Source organism: Neoarius graeffei, chromosome 5, assembly GCF_027579695.1.
Source record: "Neoarius graeffei isolate fNeoGra1 chromosome 5, fNeoGra1.pri, whole genome shotgun sequence".
Lineage (NCBI taxonomy): Eukaryota > Metazoa > Chordata > Actinopteri > Siluriformes > Ariidae > Neoarius > Neoarius graeffei.
Window position 1 is genome coordinate 30,354,773 of NC_083573.1, and position 22,736 is coordinate 30,377,508.

Sequence of the window (22,736 nt, forward strand, 5' to 3'; positions counted from 1 at the left end):
TTCAGTTCATGGACAGATGTCCTGACATTTTCCTTTAGAATTCGCTGGTATAATTCAGAATTCATGGTTCCATCAATGATGGCAAGCTGTCCTGGCCCAGATGCAGCAAAACAGGCCCAAACCATGATACTACCACCACCATGTTTCACAGATGGGATAAGCTTCTTATGCTGGAAAGCAGTGTTTTCCTTTCTCCAAACATGAGGCTTCTCATTTCAACCAAAATGTTCTATTTTGGTCTCATCTGTCCACAAAACATTTTTCCAATAGCCATCTGGCTTGTCCACGTGATCTTTAGCAAACTGCAGATGAGCAGTGTAATGGAAATTTCTAATAAACACTTCAGAACGCTTAACAGTTGTCTTTTCAGTCATTTATTATAGTAGATCATATAAAAGATATATAAAATAGGAAAGGAAAGACAAGAATAGAAGAAGACATCACTTCTGATGATGCCGAGAGTACGCGCACTCTGAGTTGTGTTTTAGGAATGTTATCTATTATACTCTGAAAGCATTCGCTCACTGCTTGTGTCTTCACGTGATTGGCTCAAGATTTTCTATGAAGCTTTGTTAGAGCGTGCACCTGGCGTGCGGATGCGTAGTTATGAGAACTCAGGCACCCTGCTTATCACCACCAAGGTCAGGAAAGGTGGTTACATCATGAGAAGATGCAAGCTAGGATGAACTCAAGCACCCTGCTCATTACCACCAAGGCCACAGAAAAGCGATTACAACATAGGAAAAAACATCTTTCTCAGTATAGGCCACTTGAGCTCAACACACAGAAACACAGAGAATAATAATGTTCATCCATTAAAAATTCCCTCACATTCCCCCCTTTTTATCCTACAAGATAAATTACTAAAAGGAAAGAAAAGAACTGTACACAGTTTCAGTGATGATAGTTCTCAGAGAGATTCAACTTAACACGTCATTGAGTGTACAGGGATAATGCTAAGGCTGTTTTTATAAGACATAGACATCTTAAATAAATGCTAGCAAGCCATATACATAGATCAGGAATAATAGAACAGGAAACAATCATAATGAAAGTGTTTTAAGTCAGGACTAGTTTCATGTCAACTGTGCTGATGTCATCGAACGGTGGGTTATAGTCTTCGTGTGAGTTTGGAGGCCAGTCAGGCAAGTCGTCTGAGTCTATTTTCACCATCTGGTAACCAATATTTGTCAGCTGCCTCTGAAACACAGACATACAACATTGACAGAAAACAGGGAGCAAACATAGCATCACAATCGCTAAGCCCAGGACCGGTACGGTGGATAGAATCAGAGTCTTCCATCCACTGAACTAACACGATCAGCTGTCTTCAACTCCTCCATGTTCATCTGCTTATGATTGTTCAGCAACCTTGCGCATCTTGTTCAGTGCCTCAATGATGTTACCGAGTTAACCCTTGCCCTTCTTGACGTGTATTGGTGCTCAGAGGGCGGGCACGCCCTATCAGCCCTCGTCCCACCTCACCGGGACTTGGAGGAAACTCAAAACCCTAAGACTTATCTATCAGCTAGACACAAATACTCTTCCCTATTGAGGGTGCGTGCGTGATTGATGTGATACTCGCACTGTTCCATGCAGTGATGCCTTTCTTCCTCACGAGCTTTAGTCAGCGTTTGGTCACTTAGGCCTTCCTTTTCCTCCTGCTCAGCCGGTTCAGGAACCCTCCTGCAGTGGCTAGCATGGATCCACATCACTCTGCCTGTGACTTTCACTGCCGTTGGGGTCGTGAGCAGGACCTGGAATGGGCCGTTCCACCGTGGCTTGTTCCACTTGGTTCGTCGGAAGTCCTTTACCACGATCCAATCCCCTGGTTGTAGATCGTGCAGAGGTCCCTCAGCGGGTTTGGGAAGTGCTTCTTTACCTGTTTGTGGATAGATTTCAAAGCAGAGGACAACGTTGCACAGTAATTCAACATTGCATCATCACACAGTGTGGTGTCCGGCAGTGTTCCTTGAGCTGGCCCTATCCCCATGTTGGGTACTCGTCCAAACAGAATTTCGAATGGGCTTAACCCATGTTTAGGCCTAGTTTGCATCCTCATTTGTGTGAGTACTACAGGGAGGACCTTTGTTCATCCTAGCCCTGTTTCTGCACAAGCTTTGCTTAGTTTATTTTTAAGTGACCCATTTTCCCTCTCTACTGCTCCCGCACTGGCAGGATGATAGGCACAATGTTGTTTCAGGTCTATCCCTAGGAATGCTCCTATTTTCTTTAGGGCTGCATTAACAAAGGGTGTTCCATTGTCACTTGAGATTTTGCTAGGTATACCCCACCTAGGAATTACATCTCTCAGGAGTGCTTTGACTACCGCCTCTGAGTCTTGTTTAGCTGTGGGGAATACTTCTACCCATTTTGAAAACATGTCAACTATTACCAGGCAGTACCTTTTCCCTTCACTAGGTGTCAGTTCAATAAAGTCCATTTGGAGGTGATCAAATGGTTTGTCTGGTATTGGATGTGCTGCTTGAGTTAGTCTGATACCTTGACCTGCATTATGTTGTGCACATATCAAGCATTGCTTGCAAAATTTCACAGCATAATTTGAAAACCCTTTTGTGAACCATCTCTTTGTTACTTCTGCTACCATCCCCCCTTTTTTTGACACATGGGTGAGCCCATGTGCCAATTTTTCATAGTAAGGGAACATGTATTTTGGTAGACAGGGACGGCCCGAGGGACAAACCCAGACAGAGTTTGCAAGGATACAGCCCGCCTATTTCCAGACTCGTCTCTCGTCCTGGATGGCAGTGCTCTGAAGGTCCGCTAGCTGTAAACAAGGGGTAGAAGCCTGAGGAAAGGCAAGGTTAGAGGGTGAACTGGAAGCCGAGGCTGCACACTTAGCTGCCACGTCCGCCCTGGCATTCCCTTGAGACACAAGATCAGTATTGTTAGTATGGGCAGCACACTTACACACAGCAATGGCTCTAGGGAGTAGAACAGCATCCAACAACTCAGAGACCAGTTTATGATGTGCAATGGGAGATCCTGTGCTAGTGAGAAAATTTCTGTGTTTCCAAATAGTGCCAAAATCGTGCACAACGCCAAACGTGTACCTACTGTACGTAAAAATATAGACAGATCACCCTGCAGCCAATTTGCATGTCTCGATAAGGGCACAGAGCTCTGCGGCCTGTGCTGACAGGTTTGAGGGCAGACATGACGCCTTGAGGACCTCGTGATCTGAGACTATGGCAAAACCTACTTTGTTCTTTCCCGTCTCTGGGTCTCTGGAGGCTGAACCATCCACATAGAGGACCATGTCTGGATTTTCCAAAAGGGTCACTCTTTATGTCTGCCCTGGGGGAACAAAAATCATTAGTGAGAGCAACACAGTCATGTGGTTCTCCATCGTCCTCTGTAGGGAGAAGAGAGGCAGAATTCAGAACAGAACAACGTTTCACAATGATGTTAGGCATATCAAGTATGACAGTGTTATACTTCAACCATCTCTGTGCTGACAAATGTGACATCTTTTCTCCAACAGAAGCAGGGAGACAGCATGTGGGACCAAAGGGTGAGGTTAGAATACCCCACAATATTTCTGGAGGCAGTTACCGCCTTTTCAGCTGCAGCAACTGCACGCAGGCAAACAGGAAGTCCAGCCGCCACTGGATCCAGCCTGCTGGAGAAGTAGGCTACAGGTCTCAATCTATCCCCGTGTTTCTGCAAGAGAACAGAGGTCATAAAACCCTTCTTTTCATTGACAGTTTGAACAAATGGTTTATTGGGGTCAGGCAGTCCCAGAGTGGGTGTGGTCTGCAGAGCGCTCTTTAGGGACGTCAGGCGTGTGCGGGACAGCCGCAGCATTGACTGCTTGCAGATCTTGGACAAACCTCCACTCATCGGGCTGGGACGGTTTTCTTCCTTCTTAACTGGAAAAATAGGAGTGCGCACTGGAGAGTCCTGGCAAGGGACAATTACATCTGCCTTCAGCAACGAATCAAAGACCGGTTTTATACCTGCAATTGCTTCTGGTTTGAGTGGGTACTGGGTCTGTTTAGGCCTGAAATCTAATTTGGGGGTGATCACCACTGGTTCAGCATTCTTTATTAGGCCCACATCATGTTTACCCTTCGCCCAAATGGAATTTGGAACTCCCGCCAATTTGGGGTGCACCTCTGCTGGAGTTATGCCTGTGGAAACGGAGACAAACAGGCCACTATGGCCGGGGTCCCCAGGATCCCGGTCATCAGTGGCTAATATTACGCTGCGCTTAACATGCACACACACAGCATGACTTTGTTTGTAGACCCCAAGCCTTTGACAAAACAACACACTAGGGTCCTCTGTTTGGGACCATTCATTGCCATCGACTGCGCACTTCTTGACCCATTTCCCCACGTCTTTCCAATGGGCGACTCATGGCCTTGGTAATGAGACATGGGATATAGAATTAATGATGTCTAAGAAATCATGTTGGCAGCAGCCGACCTCAAAGTCCTCTGACACAAGGCTGCGTATAACATGTTTGAGAACACTGCGATGAGCATTGATGCAGCTGTTTGGACAATGAGTAAAATGGACCTGCACAGCGCAATAATGTTTAGACCAATACATAGTTTGAGGGTCAATCTTTCACGTGCATGGGGGTCTGCAAACCAAGTCTTTTCAAACTCTACATCTTGACCTTGGTGAACATGTGCTGTACAATGCAAATCTTCCTCTTTCATATAATCTGTGTCAACTGATGAGGTGTTCAAGTGTGCGAGCTGTACAAGGTGTTTTGGAGTTTGTGTGAACTGATCTGAGCAGAGCTGCCAGACATACACATACAGGGGGCTTCCAAACCCATACTGCACACCGCACATTTCACTTACTTCAATAGTTAGTCCATCTGGAGTGGATGTGAGATTTACTTCTAATTTGCACATTAAATCACGTGCTAACAAATTTACTGGACATGTATGTGAGATGAGGAATGAGTGGGACGTAACTATTCCTCCCTCGCTTTTACACGGGAGGTTGACTGAGAAAGTTTCGGTTACAGGTCGTCCTGAGATGCCCATCGTCTGAATAGAATTTGAGCTGAGCGGTGGGTCTACTGGAAGTACCCCATGTTGTATCACTGAGTGTCCTGCTCCAGAATCTACTAGAAAGGCTAACACATGCCCACACACAGTGAGGGGCATACAAGGGAGTTTAGAAAAGGGAGTAGTTGTGTATTTTAACAAACTTAATGCAACTTCAGGTGTATCTATCTGGACTGGTGTATCGGGCATTTCTGTGTAGTCTTGCTGTTGCATGCAGGTGCTGCTACTAATGTGTTTAACGTTATGTGAATGCTCCTGTCTGTGTATGTGTATCATCAGGTGTGTGTGTGTGTGTTACCTCCCCTGTTCTCTGTGTGGGGCCCATTCCCGGAGTCCGCCCATCAGTCTGCTTTGCTGTACTCCTCACAGGGCTTCTGGCTGCTTCTGTGGAGACAATTTCGAGCAATGTGTCCCTTTTGATTGCAGTTGTAGCAGGTTGCACCTTTTATCCAGGACGAGTCACTCCAGGTTGTCCTGTCTCGGCCCCTACTTCGACCTCTTCCTCCTCTTGTTCCTTTTTCTCCAGGCTGAACAGTCTGAAAAGAGTGAGAGTGGCGGTGTGTAGATCTTGGTCTCTTTGTGTCGACTTTGTCTTCTCCTTCTCTTTCAGCAGCTTTTCTGCATGCACAGCGTACTGCTCGATCTTGGTGAGACTGGTGGTTTCCCACAGGAGACAGAGCTGCTTTACTAACTTGGCCACTGCTGGATCCATACCGCTCATGAAACTGTTCTGCAGATGCGCTTCCCAGATCTCAGGAGTGCCTTCCACTGCAGCCAGGTTCACGGGTCTGGTCAGGCCACTGTTTTCTCGTGCGTGGCGGTGAGACGGGTGAGAAATGCTGACACCACTTCTCCATCTTCTTGCTTACACATACTGATCTTAGTCATGTCTATGTTCAAAGGAAAAGCACTATCCAGACGAGCACAGAGAGCAGTGATGGTATCTCTATACTCACTATTGCCAGCCGCGCTCCAGTCTGGTGTAGTCATTCGCTGGTCAGCTTCCGGCCACTCTTTGGAAACTTTGTTCCAATCTACACCCATCTTGGTCATGATTAGGCGGCGAAGTTCATGGGTGGTCGGTCAGAATTCTCTGCAAAATATCAACAGTTCGTTACCAAATCTCTTTCCTCCTACCTCTCTCACGTTGGGAAGAGAAGCCATACTTTCCTTGATATCAGCTGTCATCCAGGGTCTGTGGACTAAAAGCACGCCGTCAGCTCCAGCCACTTCCATCATTGGAAGATGAAGGACTTCAGACTTTAGGTTATGGCCTTGTGGACCCACTGGTGAGCACGTGGTCAGGTCCAGGAGAGTGGTCTTTTCCATCGCCATATGTAAGACCGGATCTCATGTGTGATGGAGAAGCGAGGGGAGGTGCTGATGCTGGAGGCAGCTGGTAGGCTGGGGGAGATTCCAGAGGCTCAGTTTTTTCCTTCGTCTCAACTTCTCCCCTTCTCTGTGGGTGAGGCGCTTGTGGGAATGATGCTCCGCCTTGCTGAGGAGGCAGTGTGTGTTGGGGTGGTGGGGCAGACTCCAGGTCAGGGTCCATCTGAAATTTCAAACACTGAGAAGAGGGTGAGAGCCCTGCCTGTCATTTCTCTCTTTTGTACTCTCTCTTAAGTGTTTCTTCTTTCCATGCAGAAAACGCCCTCCAGTCCCCTAAGAACTTAACATTATCTGCAGACTCTTCTTTTTCCTTCTGTTTCAACTTTCTTCTAACTGTCCTATCTGCCTGGGACTAAAACTGCCCTTCTCAGGGAATCCTAAGTCCTTTACCCATATATCAAACTGTGCCAAATAATCCTCACCATACGAGGTTTTCATAAACTGGATGTTTGGGCTGTCATAGGAACATCCAATTCTTATTATAGCACATGTAGCTTCACACTTACTTGCTTTTTCTTTTCTTTCCCTAACTTACTGTTTCTGTTCCTCATTGTACACTGTTATATCAATAGGTTATGACAACAATGGCTGAGTTTTTTTTTTTTTTTTTCAGAATCACAAGAAGAGCAAGTTGGACTATGTCCAAAAATGCAACACAATAATCTTTTAGGTGTGTTCTTATTAGTAAACAATTTATCTGACATTTGCCTTAAACCAAAGTAGGTATCATTTAACACAACCTCAAAGACAACTCGCGCATGTGTACAAAAGCTGTTTCTCTGTTTCAGAATTTGGAGGAGGACAGTACTCTGTTGATTCATCAATATTTTGCGTGCACACCGGTGTGTCTTTGCGTTTTCGCGATCGAACCTCTCTATCCCGTTCCCCAGACGGGCCAGTTGCTCACACAGAACAAAGGGAGCAAGATTCAATTCCCACGAATCGCTGAACGTGAATCCGTCGAAACACGCACCCGTACTTCCCCTCCTCAAGTAGGCGAGCGATTACCCAGTCGTCACTTAGGCGGATAATTCTCTAACACAACCCAATAAACTACTCGCAGTTTATTGTCTCAAAATTGTGTTTTATCCGTTGTCTGCAAACATATTGATGGTACCACAGTTTAGCAGTCCTCCTGGGCTCGGACAAACTTCTGTCCGTCTCTTATATCAGTCTTCCTTGACTGGGACAATCTCTGTCCATGTCTTATATCATTCTTTAAATACTAGGACAAATCTCTGTCCATTTCTTGTATCATTCTTTAAATACTGTTTCCACTAATTTCTTTACACAAGAATGCAAAGTTATCACTTACTGGTTCGGTGAGCCCTGATGGTCTGGTCTCTCGTCCGAGTTCTCAGCTCCGCACCGTAGCCTTGAGAGTGTTCCGTCGTCCGAGGATCAGACGCATAGGGCCCACCCAGGGACGCCAAATTGTAATGGAAATTTCTAATAAACACTTCAGAACGCTTAACAGTTGTCTTTTCAGTCATTTATTATAGTAGATCATATAAAAGATATATAAAATAGGAAAGGAAAGACAAGAATAGAAGAAGACATCACTTCTGATGATGCCGAGAGTACGCGCACTCTGAGTTGTGTTTTAGGAATGTTATCTATTATACTCTGAAAGCATTCGCTCACTGCTTGTGTCTTCACGTGATTGGCTCAAGATTTTCTATGAAGCTTTGTTAGAGCGTGCACCTGGCGTGCGGATGCGTAGTTATGAGAACTCAGGCACCCTGCTTATCACCACCAAGGTCAGGAAAGGTGGTTACATCATGAGAAGATGCAAGCTAGGATGAACTCAAGCACCCTGCTCATTACCACCAAGGCCACAGAAAAGCGATTACAACATAGGAAAAAACATCTTTCTCAGTATAGGCCACTTGAGCTCAACACACAGAAACACAGAGAATAATAATGTTCATCCATTAAAAATTCCCTCACAAGCAGCAATGTTCTTTTTGGAGAGCAGTGACTTTCTCCTTGCAACTCTTCAAGATTAGCAAGGACCTCAGAGTTTTTCAAACGGCCAAGCAAGAGCGCCTGATCAGGCGCAATAACTTCATCCTCCTGTTGATCACAATAATTGGTGACCCAGTTAGCATGTCCAGCTACACAAGCTGCTTGCGGAACACTTACTTTGGAACCACAGGATGACGGACGGGCGTAATAAGGTTTTAATAAGTTAACATGGCAGAGCTGTGTGCTCTTCCTACGCTCCGGGGTAGCGATTAAGTAATTCTGCTCCGTGACCTGTTTCACCACAGAGTACGGCCCTGAAAACTTGGCCTGGAATGGAGACTGAAGCAGGGGGAACAAAGCCAACACCTGATCTCCAGGGACAAACACCCTACGCTCAGTATTTCGGTCATACCATGACTTCATTTTTTGTTGCGCTGTACCCAACTTCTCTTTCGCCAACATACCTGCCAAATAAAGACGATGCCTAAACCCATTCACATACGCAATCAAATTGGTTGGAGGAGTCTCCTCCCGCCAGGCATCTGCCAGGACCGCTAATGGACCCCGCACCGAATGAGCGAACACAAGGTCATTTGGGCTAAACCCTAAGCTTTCCTGTGTCACCTCCCTAGCCGCAAGCATTAGCCAAGGTAAACCCTCCTCCCAGTCTCAACCCAACTCTGTACAATAAGCCCGAAGGAGAGACTTAAGTGTTTGGTGAAATCGCTCCAATGCCCCTTGACTTTGAGCATGGTACGCTGAAGCCTTGTTATGCTGAATACGGAGTTGCTTTAAAACCTGAGCAAATACACGAGATAAGAAGTTCGACCCTGGATCAGATTGAATAATTTTGGGAATACCAAAAATTGAAAAATTGTGACAGAGCACGAACTACTGATCTGGTTGTAATCGATCGCAGTGGGTAAGCTGCCGGATACCGAGTGCTCTGACACATGACTGTTAACAAGTAGTTAGAACCAGACTTAGAGCACGGTAGCGGCCCCACACAATCAATTATTAAATGCTCAAACGGCTGACTAATTGCAGGAATGGAATATAATGGTGCCGGCTTTAGACGCTGATTTGGCTTATCGGTTAGTTGGCATATGTGACAAGTCTTAATGTAGGCTGAGACGTCCCTTTTCATGCAAGGCCAAAAGAAATGTCTCAACAATCGATTATAAGTCTTCTTAACGCCAGCATGTCCTGATCCATCATGAGCAACTTTCAACACAGACTGACGCAACTTAGTGGGTAAGACGACTTGAAAAACAGGGTCCCCAACAAACAAATCTGTGTGCCAAGCCCATTTTCTCACCAATAGTGAATCTTGAAGAAAATATCCACAAACACTGTCCCGCATTTCACTTTCAGGTTGGACCAACTCATACAACCCAGCCAGCGAAGAGTCAGCTTGCTGCTCAGCAACCAACTCACTACGAGACACAGACACAGGGAAATAAGACAGAGGCAGTGAAAATTTCTCCAACAACTTACTCTCACCAGACTGAAGTGTCGGCTCAGACTCTGCCCGCACCATAGCATGTGTTACCGCACAAGCAGGAAAAGTCTCAGGAAAATTTTGTGCACACTCTTCGAGTCCAGCTCTCGGCACAGGATCTACCACCAAAGCAGGAGAAACATCAGACCACAGTTGAGCACCTACCAAGCCATTGCCAAGAATCACAGAGATCTCTTCAATTGGCAATGCAGGACAAACAGCAAGTGCAGCCTCACCCTGAAACAAGTCACAATCAAGCATTACTTTGTGTAGTGGCACATGCATAACATTTAAACTCATTCCCTGAACTGGCACTGAACTGCCCAGTTCAGAATTTTCAGACAGAGGCAACACCTCAGCTTTAATAAAAAAGAGTCAAATGCCCCTGTGTCTCTCAAGATTTTAACAGGCACTTTTACATCACTGCCAACCATAGACACAAACCCCGTTCTAATGAATGGCAAATAAGAATCAAGTGCATTGACAGAGTGTATTAGATGTGGCTCGCCATCAACCATATGGCTATCAACAGCAACAGGTTTATTAGAACGTCCAGGTGCAGCCAGGCCTGCACCCTTAGGGCGCGAACCTGGAGGTGGCTTAGTATTACCAGACTTGAGCATGTAACAATCAGCTTTCCAGTGGCCACGTTTATGACAAAAATTACAAATCTTATATGCATTACCAGAACCACTAGGCCCACTAGTAGGCAGAGGAAATCTGTTTGAATGATTAAATAATTCAGCAGGTGTACTACCACTACTGGCCTGAAAACGACGATCAGATGGAATGTTTTGATGGATTAACACAATCATCAGCTAAAGCAACTGCTTCAGCTGCAGTACGAGCCTTGTGTTCACATACATAAGTGGCAACATGAGGAACAGAATTTTTAAATTGTTCTAACACAATTAGATCACATAGACCATCAAAATCGGACACTTCGACAGAAGAACACCAGCGGTTAAAATAAGTTGTTAAATCCCGTGCAAACTCTAAATGGCTCTGTCTTGGCCCCCTTTTCCACGATCTAAATTTCTGCCTATAATGCTCTGGAACACACTCATACGCTTTCAGTACAGCTAATTTTACCTTATCATAGTCTTGACTATCACCAGGCGACAAGGCTGAAAACGCCTCTTGTGCCTTACCAGTAATCACACACTGAAGCAATAATGCGCGAGCGGAATTGGGCCAGCTTTGCGCATCAGCTAAACGTTCAAACAAAAGAAAAAATGTATCAGGATCGCTCTCGGAGAATTTAGGCACTAAACGCAAATTACCCCGCACGTCAAAACCCAGTGTGTCAGATTGATCGACGCTAAAATGTAAGCCAGAGTTTAACCGAGGCGCAGGTGTAATTTTGCCCTCCCTGATAACTTGGAGCTTATGTTCTAGATCTAAACGCGTCTGTTCAGTCTCCTGACGCAACTTTTCAACTGCTAGATCTTTCTGGAACTCCGCCTCAATCTTATACTTCTCATGCTGAATTTGTAACAGTAACAACTCTTTCCGCTGATCAAAACTCAAGCCTTCCATTGATATAGCCAACGGAGACGTAATTGAAACTGGTTCACGCTCAATTAACACACCTGTAGCGACTAAGTTACTCTTCACAATTGCCTTAACCTTATCCTTCGCAAATTGACCATTTACCTCCACCTGATAATGCTCTGCTAACTTAAGCAGCTGATCCTTCGTACACTGGTCTAATATCTCCTCCGACGGAGAAGCAATAAAATCTTTAACTTCCACCGTCTGCATTATACCGCAGTGCGCAACGTTAAACAAAAAAACAAAATTAAGTGTCTGACTCCATGCACAAGACCCCCAAACTGAAGGCCAAACAAAAACAATGCCTGTCCCGCTACCTACAAAGCCCCACAACCTATTTAAGCTGCAGCCTAGCTCTTCATGTAGCTACTGGCGGTGGGTAATTAAGTGCCAAAGCCCAATAGGGAGAAAAAGCAACCAGAAACTGGCGACTCCTCTCACACTATGGAAACACTCCCGAGACAATTGCTCTGACCGCTTTCACCACAACACTACAAAACCCCCCCCGACGAAGTCCAAAGGGACAACGCCGCTCCACCTAACAAGGGACATTCATCGCTCATTTAAATTGAACCAGTGCAACAAGTCAAAGACTTACCTTATTAAGCGTTGCGCACCGAGGCAGAGCTTCCAAACTTTACCTCAAACAAAACTGCGCCTCCTCAAACAATAGAGACTTCCCGTTTCATTAGCTCTACACCTGTAACCTGAGCTAAACGTGAGGGAATACCCACAAGAAGTGACGTACCTAATGACGACATGCCATTCACAAAATTGATCTGCAACGCTTGCAGATCAAAAAAACTGCATCAAACAATTTAAAAAAAAACAAACGGGTTCTAAATTTGACGAGCCCCCATTTGTCACGGCTTGGCTCAAACCATGACAAAGAGGAAGACACAGGGGGTAAAGTTCAAATAATAATTAATTTATTATAATAACAAAATACAAGAAAAATCAACAAAATCAGCAAAGTGGAATGCATGAATGCGTGAACAATGAGCTCGTGCGTGTTACATGCAAAAAAAAACAAAAGGAAGGAAAAAAAAAGAAGCTCCCATTGAAAACGGGGAAAAAAGTGGTTTTAAGGACGTGGCGACACCGGGCCCAGGTGTCGCCAATTCCCGGGATGGTCTGCAGCCACGCCTACAAGGAACACACATACACACACACACACACACAAAGTAAGACAAACACAGACAAGGCCAGCAGACCATCACACCCTGCCATCCACACCATTGTTGTTCAGTGTTCTCCTGATGGTGGACTCATGAACATTAACCAATGTGAGAGAGGCCTTCAGTTGCTTAGAAGTTACCCTGGAGTCCTTTGTGACCTCGCCGACTATTACACGCCTTGCTCTTGGAGTGATCTTTGTTGGTCGACCACTCCTAGGGAGGGTAACAATGGTCTTGAATTTCCTCCCTTTGTACACAATCTGTCTGACTGTGGATTGGTGGAGTCCAAACTCTTTAGAGATTGTTTTGTAACCTTTTCCAGCCTGATGAGCATCAACAATGCTATTTCTGAGGTCCTCAGAAATCTCCTTTGTTTGTACTATAATACACTTCCACAAGCATGTGTTGTGAAAATCAGACTTTGATAGATCCCTGTTCTTTAAATAAAACAAGGTGCCCACTCACACCTGATTATCAAGTCAAGTTTATTTTTATAGCGCTTTTAACAATAGACAGTCGCAAAGCAGCTTTACAGAATTTAAATGACTTTTTAAACGAGCTAATTTTATCATCCCATTGATTGAAAACACCTGACTCTATTTTCACCTTCAAATTAACTGTTAATCCTAGAGGTTCAAATAATTTTGCCACTCACAGATATGTAATATTGGATTGGATATTGGATTGGATAATATTGGATGTAATATCGTTTCCTCAATAAATAAATGACCAAGTACAATATTTTTGTCTCATTTGTTTAACTGGGTTCTCTTTATCTACTTTTAGGACTTGCGTGAAAATCTGATGATATTTTAGGTCATATTTACGCAGAAATATAGAAAATTCTAAAGGGTTCACAAACTTTCAAGCACCACTGTGTGTGTATATATACAACCCCGATTCCAAAAAAGTTGGGACAAAGTACAAATTGTAAATAAAAACGGAATGCAATGATGTGGAAGTTTCAAAATTCCATATTTTATTCAGAATAGAACATAGATGACATATCAAATGTTTAAACTAAGAAAACGCATCATTTAAAGAGAAAAATTAGGTGATTTTAAATTTTATGACAACAACACATCTCAAAAAAACTTGGGACAAGGCCATGTTTCCCACTGTGAGACATCCCCTTTTCTCTTTACAACAGTCTGTAAACATCTGGGGACTGAGGAGACAAGTTGCTCAAGTTTAGGGATAGGAATGTTAACCCATTCTTGTCTAATGTAGGATTCTAGTTGCTCAACTGTCTTAGGTCTTTTTTGTTGTATCTTCCGTTTTATGATGCGCCAAATGTTTTCTATGGGTGAAAGATCTGGACTGCAGGCTGGCCAGTTCAGTACCCGGACCCTTCTTCTACGCAGCCATGATGCTGTAATTGGCGCAGTATGTGGTTTGGCATTTTCATGTTGGAAAATGCAAGGTCTTCCCTGAAAGAGACGTCGTCTGGATGGGAGCATATGTTGCTCTAGAACCTGGATATACCTTTCAGCTTTGATGGTGTCTTTCCAGATGTGTAAGCTGCCCATGCCACACACATTAATGCAACCCCATGCCATCAGAGATGCAGGCTTCTGAATTGAGGGCTGATAACAACTTGGGTCGTCCTTCTCCTCTTTAGTCCGAATGACATGGCGTCCCCGATTTCCATAAAGAACTTCAAATTTTGATTCGTCTGACCACAGAACAGTTTTCCACTTTGCCACAGTCCATTTTAAACGAGCCTTGGCCCAGAGAAGACGTCTGCGCTTCTGGATCACGTTTAGATACGGCTTCTTCTTTGAACTATAAAGTTTTAGCTGGCAATGGTGGATGGCACGGTGAATTGTGTTCACAGATAATGTTCTCTGGAAATATTCCTGAGCCCATTTTGTGATTTCCAATACAGAAGCATGCCTGTATGTGATGCAGTGCCGTCTAAGGGCCCGAAGATCACGGGCACCCGGTATGGTTTTCCGGACTTGACCCTTATGCACAGAGATTTTTCCAGATTCTCTGAATCTTTTGATGATATTATGCACTGTAGATGATGATATGTTCAAACTCCTTTGCAATTTTACACTGTTGAACTCCTTTCTGATATTGCTCCACTATTTGTTGGTGCAGAATTAGGGGGATTGGTGATCCTCTTCCCATCTTTACTTCTGAGAGCCGCTGCCACTCCAAGATGCTCTTTTTATACCCAGTCATGTTAATGACCTATTGCCAATTGACCTAATGAGTTGCAATTTGGTCCTCCAGCTGTTCCTTTTTTGTACCTTTAACTTTTACAGCCTCTTATTGCCCCTGTCCCAACTTTTTTGAGATGTGTTGCTGTCATGAAATTTCAAATGAGCCAATATTTGGCATGAAATTTCAAAATGTCTCACTTTCAACATTTGATATGTTGTCTATGTTCTATTGTGAATACAATATCAGTTTTTGAGATTTGTAAATTATTGCATTACGTTTTTATTTACAATTTGTACTTTGTCCCAACTTTTTTGGAATCGGGGTTGTGTGTGTGTGTGTGTGTGTGTGTGTGTGTGTGTATGTATATATGTATGTGTGTATATATATATATATATATTAGTGCTGTCAAAAATGTCGCGTTACTATCGCGTTAACTTGACTCAATTTTAACGGCGATAATTTTTTTTATCGTGAGATTAACGCTCTGTGACATGATGTAGGTTTTTCATAAGCTTTTGAAACTGGCAGGAACTTGGAACAGAACAGAGACTTTGCTTAGAAAAACGATAGCAGCTAGACTGTAATGTCACGCCCCACACAGCCAGAGTCCTCTGCCCTCCCCCCAAAGAACCAGCGTGGGCAGCTCACGCTGCCGCGCCTCGGGACGAAGAGCCACGGTGCTCGGCTTAGGTTTCGTTTTCCCATCGGCGGCTTCAGCCCGACTTTGCAGTGGCTGTGACAAGACGACGTGTTATACGGAGCCGTAGTAACTCGTCCCCTCACTTTTAATTACCCGAGCGCATGCCTTAACAAAGCGTGCGCACGGGTTATAACTCGTGCGCGCGCATTAATATCTCGTGCACACGCCTTATAAGTCGTTCCCACGCTTTATTTTTTTATTCACCATGTCTCCTCTACGGCTCCGTAGTGTTATGCTCTGCAATAAAAAAAAAAAAAAACATTGGTACAAAGCAAGCCCATTCACTTTTTTATGCTGATAAGAGAATTACAATGGTTTTTCATGTGACAAAAATGTACGATTAAATTGCGATTAATCGCGAGTTAACTATGACAGTCGCGACATTAATCGCGATTAAATATTTTAATCGCTTGACAGCACTAATATATATATATATATATATATATATATATATATATATATATATATATATAAAATCTCATTATCTCTAGCCCCTTTATCCTGTTCTACAGGGTCGCAGGCAAGCTGGAGCCTATCCCAGCTGACTACGGGCAAAAGGTGGGGTACACCCTGGACAAGTCGCCCGGTTATCACAGGGTTGACACATAGACACAGACAACCATTCACACTCACATTCACACCTACGGTCAATTTAGAGTCACCAGTTAACCTAACCTGCATGTCTTTGGACTGTGGGGGAAACCGGAGCACCCGGAGGAAACCCACGCGGACACGGGGAGAACATGCAAACTCCACACAGAAAGGCCCTCGCCGGCCGCGGGGCTCGAACCCGGACCTTCTTGCTGTGAGGTGACAGCGCTAACCACTACACCACCGTGCTGCCCTATATATATATATATATATATATATATATATATATATATATATATATATATATAAAAAAATTCCAATATATATATAATACTAATGATACTAATAATAAAAATAACAACAAAATGAAAATGAAAAAGGGGTGAACTTTATTGAGTTCCCTCTGCATGACACCTGGAGAATGTAAAGGCTTTAGGATATCTTTTCCTTGTGCATTTTTAGACTGATGTTTCTTTTCTCCAGCTATTATGACTGTTTTGTTTTTTATGTTTTATTTGAGATGCTACTCTCAGTTTTAAGTGTTTAGTTTCCCTCCAGGCTGTTAGCTGTAATCAGGGCCGCGTTAACCCTTGCCGAGGCCCTGGGCAGACACCCCCCCGAGGCCCCACCCCCGCCTGTTGTCAACTGCGCTCAGCAAATTCACCCCTCAGACCTGCCTGTCTAACTAGACACAGAAACTTAAATAATGACAGTGGCACAATTAGAAATACTATTGAACGATAAAACTTCATATCCATCAACACCTATTTAATCGAGAAAAAGCAATGGTGAAATAGGCAATTGCATGGTGAAAAAATCCATCAGACATCACGGTTAACAAGTCTGGTTAACTAAAGTTTAGCCTCAAGAAGCCTTTGAATGAGTGAGTCAATGAACAACATGTCAAGAACATAACCTTAATAATAATAATAATAATAATCTCATCTCATTATCTCTAGCCGCTTTATCCTGATACAGGGTCGCAGGCAAGCTGGAGCCTATCCCAGCTGACTACGGGCGAAAGGCGGGGTACACCCTGGACAAGTCGCCAGGTCAATAATAATAATAATAATAATAATATTATTATTATTATTATTAAGTTCAACTTATATAGCGCCTTTAAGAAACCCAAGGACGCTTTACAATTATAGACAAAGAAAAAAAATAATAACAATAAAAAATAATAAATAAATAAATAAATAAATAAATAATAAAAAGTCCACCAAGTAGGAGTCAGGATGTAATTCCAGTGGTGTAGCAGCCACAGTCCCACCAAAAGGCGCATGAAAACGAGTCCCACATCTCCAGCACCGCCGCCGTGACGCCATCAGCCACATCGCTCAAACACCACGCCGTGGATCCACAAAGCGAGCACAGAAGCTCCGCCACGCAGAGCGCTGGTGTGTCCCAAACCGCCTGCACAGCCGCCGCGACGCCACCGAGCAACATCGCTCGGAACATCACACCAAGCATTAAAGCGCAGAGCACTGGACAACCACGAATGTAAAATGAGCAGCGAGCTCACTGCAGTCCACACCTGGGAGCGCAGGCATCACCCACAGCGAACCAAAGCCTAGAGGGAACCAACGCCCAAAACTGGGTCCGGAGCTACACCACAACCGGCGGACAAAACACTCAAACAAACATCAAACTACACAAACACACAGAAAAAAAAATAAATAAAATGAAAATTGAAAAAGAAAAAAAATAAAATAAAAAAAAACCTCTGGGTTTTAAATAACCTAGGCCTACAACAGTTTCTTTAGTATTCAGAACAAGAACATTCATTTGGTATATAACTGTTCGTTTTCATTTTGGAATCCAGGCGACTTTTAACTTGTGAAAACAAAGAGCGATAACAAAGAAAGAAAAATATCTTGCTTCTCAGAAATAAATCTCAAAATGTTAGGCTATGTGAAACATTTCATCCTTTCACACACGTAATGTCCCAAACAGCAGTGGCACACAGCAGGCCCGGCGCCAGGAACAGTTTACTAAGGGGGCAATTAGAAATCGCAAGGGGGCAAATATTTTTCATATAGTGTGTAGTAGTGATGGCGGTCTGACAACATGTTTCTAACAATTAACTGCGCCAACCACAAAACCACGGCCCCGAAGGTTGCTTTAGTCCGGGAAAATCATGTGGCATATTACCAGGGCAGTTGCGCTTTATCAACCCCCGTGCCCACCTGTTAACCCTCCCCTCCGATTTTCTCACAGACACGCGGTACAACCGGAAAGATGCCAAACATAAAACAACACACACAAACCTACAGGCAAGTCCTTTACATTTAAAATACATACAAATAGCTCCGCGGCATGAAAACAAAACGTCAATGCAAGTAACGCTAACCACTTAATCCGCGATCCCAGTTTAGGCGTGTAGGGGACTAAACACTCTGAAGTGATGAATTTTCACCCCCGCTGCATGGGGGGTGACGTCAACGACACATATTCTTACGCTATTTGCGCACAAAGCGGACCATATATGAACACATACACCAACATAAACGGAGATAAACTTAGCCTACAAAGAAAGAAAATGGATTCACAATATTGTGATTGAATTCATTTAATTCGGTGGGGGAAAGACTACTCCCGTAAACTTGACTGCATATTACAGGATATTGCAGAGACAGTGCACTTTAGGGTTGCCACCTGTGTCTGACAAAAATCCTGGACATTTCGACCATCCAATCGACCTTTTTGCTTGTAAGCAATGGCGCCCTTCGCACATCTAACCCAAGACAAAAATCGCCCTTCTACGCTGAAACTGTATTGCTCTAATTAGTAAAAATGATGCTTTTGCTAGTTATTTGTTTAGTGAATTGCTTTACATAATATAGCAGGTCTTCATTAGCCTGGCAAGCCAGACTAAATGTGAATATTTAGTCTGGCCTCGATCCGTAGACATTTCTGACGGGGGTGGGAGGAACAAACCGCTGTCTTTCAAACTGTCTCTGTGCGTATAGGCCAACGCTCTGACCAATCAGCGCAACAGTGACTGTGACGTAGCCAGAGTGACAGAAAGCAGTGGGGGAGACCTTGAAATAAATAATTTTTCAAAATGCATATTAATTAATAAACAGGTTCTAGACATTAAGAAGTTTGGAGATAATGACCACAAGTTTGGAGTCTGTAACACATACTTAACATACACTCATTTTTTTCCTCAAGTGTTTTTCAAGGGTTTGCTTAAACTGTTTTTGAGAGTTTTTATTTAGTGGTGTTTGGTGAAATAATTTCCCTTAAATTTAAAATAACAGGAAAATAAGAAACAATCAAAAAGTAATGTTTCAAAGCTGTTTATTAATTCTTCATACTGCACAAACTAGCCCCATCCTTTTGGCTACGAGCGGAGCCAGCTGGTAGATCAGACTTTTGCCATAGCCGGTCGGCAAAACAGCGAAAACGTCCTTCTTGAAAAGGAATGAGCGGAGAGCCTCTTCCTGCTCATGTTTCAACGAAAACTCCAAGTCTAATTCTTCTAAAACTGATTCCAAAGCAGAGTCAAACGCGCGCTGTTCACTAGCCGTAGCCATCTTTCCTGTTGTGCTTTCTCCAGCGTCGCGCAGCCTTGTCGTCACTCCTGCAAAAGCCCGCCCAAAGAATCCAAACAAAAACCTTGCGTTGTGATTGCCGGGCACGATTTGATGCCCGGGGTGTTTTTGTTTATATGGTGCGAGGCTAGACCCACTCGCTAGGCAAAAATATTTTTGGCCGCTAGGCGGGTGGGTCTAGTTTACTAGGCTAGGTCTTCATTATTTTGGTTTATTTCCAACAGTTTTTGGTTGTGGACACCTGGGGGCAGTAGTGGGCACAGGTAAAAGGGGAATACATAAGTTCTGTTTGTTTGCTTATGTGGAATAAAAATAAATAATCTAATTTTTCATTGTATCTAAGAATACCTGAATGTAACAATGTAAGGTGTAGTGTCAAACAGCTTACCTGATTGCTTAGTGTGGTGTGTGCTTTGCTTGTGCTTGCCTGTGCCTCTGCTGCTCTTGGCTAAACAAATACATAGGAGGACATGTAACTGATATAACTGAGTACATACAGGAGTATGTACTACACTACACTATTTCATTTAATTCACCAAAACCTTACCTAATCTTCCATTTATATTTGGTGTTTTTCTTTGCTGCTGCTATGAGTCCTGGCTGATTTTCAATGAATGTCTTGAACTCAGTACAGGACAACTGAAAGTTTAGCCTGACTTGAAGCTCAGCCTTCACCATTGCAACAGAGAGTCTGTTTCTTTTATCAGTCCAAGCCGGTTCCAGGCTAACACCAACTCTCTGCTGGGCCAGAGGAAAGAACCGCTTACGTCAGCGGGGGGGGGCGGAGTTGTTAAGACCAACAACAATAACAAGACCGCGAAAGATCGCCATTTTTAAGCGCCGAGAAGCAGCAGCTGTACCAACGCGAAGTCATCTATTATTATTATTATTATTGTTGTTGTTGCTGCTTCTTCCGTGTTTTTGCTTTGATATTCGCGCCAAGGTTTATGTAAACGTAGCGCCGTAAATGACGTATACAGCGACGTAATGACGTATTCAGTGACGTGATGACGTGGCTCCGCTTAGCGGCGCTTAGCACGGGCGAGCTATGGAAAAGCAAACTGGTTCTCAGCTGACTCGCAAGTTGAAATACACATTTTGCCCATCATGTACAAAAAACCGGGACATTCAGTGTCCCGGATTTTTATTTTTTTTTTCCGGGACAGACCATGAAAATCCGGGACAATCAGGAAAAACCGGGACAGGTGGCAACACTAGACTTGTAAGTGTAGACTACATGTAAAACCAGTGGTGTAGTCTACGTGATACGCAGGTATACGCCGTATGCCCACTGGAAAAGCTCAACGATTTCCGTATACTCACTGAAGAGCTCAGTGATTTGCGTATGCGCATACGCCTACCGAAAAATATATTCGTTATCTGAACTGGCCAAACCAACGTCAACATTGTCAGATGAATGTTCCACAGTTCCATTAGATGCCTGTGTTCACCAAACGCGCTTGAGCGCTACAAGCGCCTATTCAATTCAAATCCTATGGGCTTCATTTATTAGACGCTGACAGAGCCCGACTCAGCACTCAAGCCGTTGCGAGTTGATCCAAGAGCAGAGAATTGACCCTTCTGGGAGCTCCGCTCCCCATAGCAACTGTTGCTATGTCAGTCAAGCCAGCCGTCTGTAGACCCCTTCGCAGTAAACGTCATTAATAAGCAGGGGCGTCACTAGACCCAAGACCATACTGGGGCACAAAAGGGGCACAGGAAATGTATGCGAAGCGCGCGAGCTAAAAATTTTGCACTATATTTATATTTATATTTTTTATATAATATATATTACATTTTATGTAATATATATTATATTTTATGTAATATATATTTATATATTGATATTTATATTTAGAAACGGCCTGCTTAAAACTAGTCACTAGAGCTGTAAAACTCAAAATGATTACGAGGACACTGAATCCAGGTCAATCATTTAATAATAACAGTATGAATATTTGCAACATTTGTGATAATAGCAATGTAATACTTATACTGTTGGTAATATTGTAAAAGAACATATTAACATACAATACAACACCGCCGAGTTTTTAAACTCAACCAAGAGTACTTAATGGCCAACAGTATTCACACTTGATACCTTTTAAATCACCAAACATATCTTTGTAAGCACACGCATTTTCAGCATTGAACATCTCTAAACACAATCCAAAAGCCTCTAAAAGCACCACTGTGTGTGTGTGTGTGTGTGTGTGTGTGTGTGTTGCCACCTGTCCCGGTTTTTCCTGATTGTCCCGGATTTTCATGGTCTGTCCCGGAAAAAAAAAATAAAAATCCGGGACACTGAATGTCCCGGTTTTTTGTACATGATGGGCAAAACGTGTATTTCAACTTGCGAGCCAGCTGAGAACCAGTTTGCTTTTCCATAGCTCGCCCGTGCTAAGCGCCACTAAGCGGAGTCACGTCATCACGTCGCTGTATAAGTCACTTACGTCGCTGTATACGTCAGTTACGGCGCTACGTTTACATAAACCTTGGCGCGAATATCAAAGCAAAAACACGGAAAAAGCAGCAGTAACAACAACAATAATAATAATAATGGATGACTTCGCGTTTGTACAGCTGCTGCTTCTCGGCGCTTAAAAATGGCGATCTTTCACGGTCTTGTTATTGTTGTTGGTCTTAACAACTCCGCCCCCCCCCGCTGACGTAAGCGGTTCTTTCCTCTGGCCCAGCAGAGAGTTGGTGTTAGCCTGGAACCGGCTTGGACTGATAAAAGAAACAGACTCTCTGTTGCAATGGTGAAGGCTGAGCTTCAAGTCAGGCTAAACTTTCAGTTGTCCTGTACTGAGTTCAAGACATTCATTGAAAATCAGCCAGGACTCATAGCAGCAGCAAAGAAAAACACCAAATATAAATGGAAGATTAGGTAAGGTTTTGGTGAATTAAATGAAATAGTGTAGTGTAGTAACATACTCCTGTATGTGCCCAGTTATATCAGTTACATGTCCTCCTATGTATTTGTTTAGCCAAGAGCAGCAGAGGCACAGGCAAGCACAAGCAAAGCACACACCACACTCTAAGCAATCAGGTAAGCTGTTTGACACTACG

General features: G+C 43.7%; 1 protein-coding gene across 16 annotated transcripts in view; it reads right to left on the minus strand.

The window, feature by feature from the left end:
* Window positions 1-358: 358 nt before the first annotated feature.
* LOC132886624 (uncharacterized) overlaps window positions 359-22,736 on the minus strand; it is a 64,329-nt gene continuing 41,951 nt past the window's right edge. For 4 of the 16 annotated variants that reach the window (XM_060921523.1, XM_060921522.1, XM_060921521.1 and 1 more), the window contains 2 exons: window positions 9,727-9,844; window positions 359-6,603 (listed from right to left, as the gene is read on the minus strand). In XM_060921523.1, coding sequence (XP_060777506.1) covers window positions 4,425-5,327 — 903 coding nt within the window. In that variant the 5' untranslated portion in view covers window positions 5,328-6,603; window positions 9,727-9,844 and the 3' untranslated portion in view covers window positions 359-4,424. Of the gene's footprint in view, window positions 6,604-9,726; window positions 9,845-9,945; window positions 12,277-20,052; window positions 20,113-20,211; window positions 20,695-22,736 lie in introns of those variants that run through there. The other 12 variants (XM_060921515.1, XM_060921518.1, XM_060921517.1 and 9 more) reach the window with 10 other exon arrangements.